The sequence below is a fragment of the Mangifera indica genome, chromosome 10, assembly GCF_011075055.1.
Source record: "Mangifera indica cultivar Alphonso chromosome 10, CATAS_Mindica_2.1, whole genome shotgun sequence".
Lineage (NCBI taxonomy): Eukaryota > Viridiplantae > Streptophyta > Magnoliopsida > Sapindales > Anacardiaceae > Mangifera > Mangifera indica.
Window position 1 is genome coordinate 8,394,361 of NC_058146.1, and position 4,871 is coordinate 8,399,231.

At 30.5% G+C, this 4,871-nt stretch overlaps 1 protein-coding gene across 1 annotated transcript; it reads left to right on the plus strand.

Annotated features, from left to right (window-relative positions):
* The first annotated feature begins 559 nt into the window (after positions 1-559).
* LOC123227893 (palmitoyl-acyl carrier protein thioesterase, chloroplastic-like) lies at positions 560-4,549 on the plus strand. Its single transcript, XM_044653023.1, has 8 exons — positions 560-928; positions 1,025-1,158; positions 1,333-1,446; positions 2,252-2,426; positions 2,711-2,779; positions 2,875-3,071; positions 4,264-4,336; positions 4,445-4,549. The coding sequence occupies exons 1-8, from the start codon at positions 560-562 to the stop codon at positions 4,547-4,549; spliced, it is 1,236 nt and encodes a 411-aa protein (XP_044508958.1).
* The last annotated feature ends 322 nt before the right edge of the window (positions 4,550-4,871 follow it).

The window sequence follows — 4,871 nt, forward strand, 5'->3', positions numbered from 1 at the left end:
CTTGGAGATCCCAAGCTAACGCCACTCAATTTACCCTTAGGGTTTATAAATAAAAAATGTTTCATCTTGTTTGGTATTTTTATATTTCATCTGTCGTTGTCGTGTATAATCTATGTCAATTCTTTATTCACATAAAATTTAATCCCAATTTTCACGGATTTCTTCGTACTTTTGCTTTCAAATTCGTTTTGAATTATATTAACATGTGATTATAAAATTGATTGATTGATGAGTAGCTTTTAGGTAGTATGCTTGGGGTTATGCCACCGCGTGGTTGACACATTCATATTTATATAAAGAAGTTACGGAAATATGTTAATATTTTATTAAGACTTCAAAACTTTGGTCAGAAGAAATTATTTGAAGTCTAAGAATTTATAAGGCTGGTCAGAATTAGGCATACATATGATTTATCATATAAATGCATATGCTATGTAAACGCATGTAGCTCAACATATTTTTTATGTAGGTAGCTACATTTACAGTTCCTTCTTTATAAGTTCACTGATTCCATATTTAGCAGCAGGATTTCTGATACTATCTCATCTACAAGAACACCATGGTTATAATACTGACCTCACAGATGAAGGTAGCGTTGCCCTTTGATAGTGGAAAAAATAAACTTAATTTTATTCCGACTAGCATTGGTCGGGAAAAGATTATGAAACATAAAATAGCCTGCGGCTTTAAAATCAGCCCTGGGATATCCTCAGTATCACCAATATCAGAAAGCCAAATGAAGGAGCCTCTGGAGTCTACACAGTGGAAACTTACTAATGGGAAACCCGCAGAGATTTATAGTGTGGAGCCATCTAGTGGAAGACTGTTAAAGGATGGACTTATTTTCCGGCAAAACTTTACAGTCAGATCGTCTGAATTAGGAAGTGATTTCAAGTTATCCATTGAGGCTGTGATGAATTATTTGCAGGTTTTAACTATACATCCATTTTCTACAAAAAGAAAAGTGATTGAAATTCCACAACGAAGTGAATTAATTAACTGCATTTAATTTGTTTGTGTATAGGACACATCACTCAACCATCTCGAGAGCGCAGGAATAGTGATTGATGGCTTTGGCTCAACATTAGAGATGACTGAAAAGGATCTCATATGGGTAGCTTGTTGGTCGCATATGGAAGTTGATCACTATCCTTCATGGTACGTAACCCATTTTAATTACTTCACCTTATTTGCTTTTTAAAATTCACAATATTTAACTATATCCTCCATACCTTATGGTCATTTATAAAGCATGGATAATGGATAATTGATTTCACGTTTATGAAGCTTGATTGACCATATAATATAATTGCTTTGTTTTTAAATATGAAGGGGTGATGTTGTTCAAGTAGATGGTTGGAAGTATAGGTCAGGGAGGAAAGGTCTTCGTCGAGATTGGCTCATCCAAGACTTGAAGACTGGCAAAACTCTGATACGGGCAACTAGGTTAACCTATTTCCACTAATTTATTATTAGACTAATATTATATAGATAAATAAATTATATAAACTTATTTATATAATTTTATGTTATTGATTTTGAAGTGAGAAAAAAATAAACGATCATATCACTCAATCACAAACTGACACTTTAGTTTGTACATATAAATTTATATAATTTATTTGTATGCATAATTACTTGGATTTTCAATGTAATGTAAAATAAAAATTATTAAATTTGATTTATTACAATTCATGAGTGTCAAACATTTTATATTCGGGTAATACTATATATACACATTTTTTATATATAATTTATATGCACAGATGATATATCATCATGAGATTTGATGTTACTTTATTTTTAATTCAAAATAATTTAATAACATAATAACACATCATCGGTGTACCTAAATTGTATATCAAAAGCATATACGCATTGTTTTATTGTTTATATTTAATAAAACTATGTGTACCCATTTTGTGTACACATTTATATGTATCATCATAAAAGGATGTGACTTTGAATTAAAGATAAAATAACACCTAAATATGTGTTAATATATATAAATATACCCAAAATTGGTAAAACATGTACATGTAACAATCATACGACCTCATTGTGCTGATATAGTAAGAATGTCAGATTAAACATAGACATCTTTGTTTCTTTTTCATGAGACAATTTTTCTGCGTCAATAAAAAAGGTAGTGAGATTTTCCTTAATACGTTTTTTTCATTCCTGTGTATACATTTACTAAGGTTTTGCCTGATTAAATTCTTATTAATTTTTTTGCACGTTATATATTCAGTTTATTTGCAATGATGAATAAAAAAACAAGGAAATTTGCTAAGACGAGCGAGGAAGTCACGGGAGGAATGAACACTATTTTAATGCACAATTGTGACCCTCTCGTCAACAGGGATGGAAGAAAACTTCTGCAGCTTGATGCTGATAAAGCTGATTACATTCGCACAGGTTTAAATGTAAGTTTATATAATCAGTCAATCAATCAGTCATCTTACATATATATATATACATACATACATATATATACATACATACATATATATATATATACATACATACATAAATATATATATATATATATATATATATATATATATATATATATATATATATATATATATATATATACATACATATATATATTTATGTATGTATGTATGTATGTATGTATGTATGTATAGAGAGATAGAGAGAGAGACAGATTGAAACTAGGTTTATTTATTTTTTCTTAAATTTTCAGCCTGGATGGACGAACATGGATGTGAATCAACATGTGAGTCATGTCAAGTTGGTTAACTATGTTCTAGAGGTAAATTATTTTAAATCAACATCTTTATGGGTTCTGTTTCTTCTGCATGTACTATATTTTTTAATGTATTATTACTTTATGAGTGTTTTTTTTAGGGCGCTCCTGGCTCAGTTGTGGACAGTTATGAGCTTTGCGCAATGACTTTGGAGTATAGGAAGGAGTGCAGTGTGGACAGGGTGCTGCAGTCTATTTCCAAGTTGAGTCGCAATCACTTGATTGGTAACCAAGAGATTGAGTTGGATCATTCGCTCAGCCTTGAGGGTGGACCTGAAGTAGTTAGAGGAAGAACAAGGTGGAGAAAGAAATAGTGTGATGAGGACTATACCTTCTAAGTACAACCAATAAAATTAGATATATAAACAATGTGTATAAGTTTGAGTAAAAATAATGATGTATTATCATATGATTTAGTAATTTTAAATTAATAAAATTATGCATATCCATTTTTAGTACATAAATAGGTACATAAACATGCATTTATTTATATAATTAAAGTAAGTATTATAGGATTACTCACTTTGAATTACAGATAAAACACACCAAATTATATAGTAATATATTATTTTTGTACTCAAGTATGTGCATATGTTTTGTGCACGTAAGATTGAATAATTAATTAGATAATACTATATATACCAAGTTTGTGTAAAAAGTTTGATAAACATCATTTTGCTGTCAATTAATGTTGAAATTGGTCACTTTTAATTATGAATTTTACTTAAAATAGGAAACTAGTTATATCATGATCATCTCAGAGCTTTGAGCCAAACTTTAACAACTTCACAATCAGTTTCTTTCGGATGATATTTATGTACTAAAATTTATATATCATGTTTTAAGTTATCAAAATAAAGCTAGAGCTATATATAATGATCACCTGCGTAACATTATATTGTTCTTCTTAATGTAAAGCAAGCCACAACTCTTACAAAATATAATCCAACATTTCATTATCTACATGTTAACTCATCTTCTTTTTGTCACTTATACAAGCAAAAATAATTGAAAATAGGCCAAAAGACTTATTCCCACCTAAGGTATAGTGTAATACTATACCCACACCCACCAACTTTTCAAAAACGCAAAGTCCCACTCATAAGTCAATTTCTATTAAAATTTTCAATTAGAGTTAAAAGTAAAATTGTCAGTTTAACGATAACATTAAAAAAAATAATTCATTAAATTTTTTCGTTAGGTTTTAAAAACTAACAACTTCATCCATACTTAAAATTTTCTAGTTTTAAAAGTCACAATTTCCCTTCATCTAGGGTTTTCATCTTTTTTCCATTTATAGCCACCCCCAGAACTTTTAAAAACTTCAATTTCACACCCCCTTGAAATTTAGTTTATGGCTTCTTATTCCAGCGTCCTCTCCATCGGTCTCCAGCCTCCTCTTTTGCTTGAGTCAAGACAAGTCAACTTTGCCTTGCTCAAGCTATCCTTCGATGATGGAAATGGTTTATCATTTTTTGGAATGGAAACAGTGGCGATGGGTTTCTATGTTCCATCCTTGATGAAGAAATCATGAGAAATCATGGGAGAAATTATCAACAGAGGGTGTGTCATCGTTGACGCATCATTTCCACAAAGAAATAAAGTATTCATTTGACTGATCTGTGTGTTGGCTATGCACAAATTGATTAAACAGATTTGTGTGTTGCACAGATCCGTCTTCGCCTCGATGAATCATTGACCTACCTCTGGTTGGTTGACGTTTCATCATTGTTCAAGAGAGGGAGAAACACTGGTATGGAGGTTGTCTTACTCTGATTACCAGAGGAATAGTAAGGGAAAACTGTAAACACTAGGGGGAAAATGTTCAATTTTTAAACTTTAGAAAGGAAAAATTGTTAGATTTTTAAAATTATGAAGAAAAATGTGATAAAACTTTAATTTTAAAATTTTTAATAACAATTTTATCTCTAACCCTAATTGTGATGTTTAATAGAATTTAGTTTATGAGTGAGGGTTTAGATTTTTTAAAGTTGGCAGATAGGACTTTAGAATTACCTCAAACCTTGGGTGGGAACAAGCCTTTTGGCCTTGAAAATAAAATAAAAAGAGAAGAAGAAGGTAAACACAGCTTTCCTCC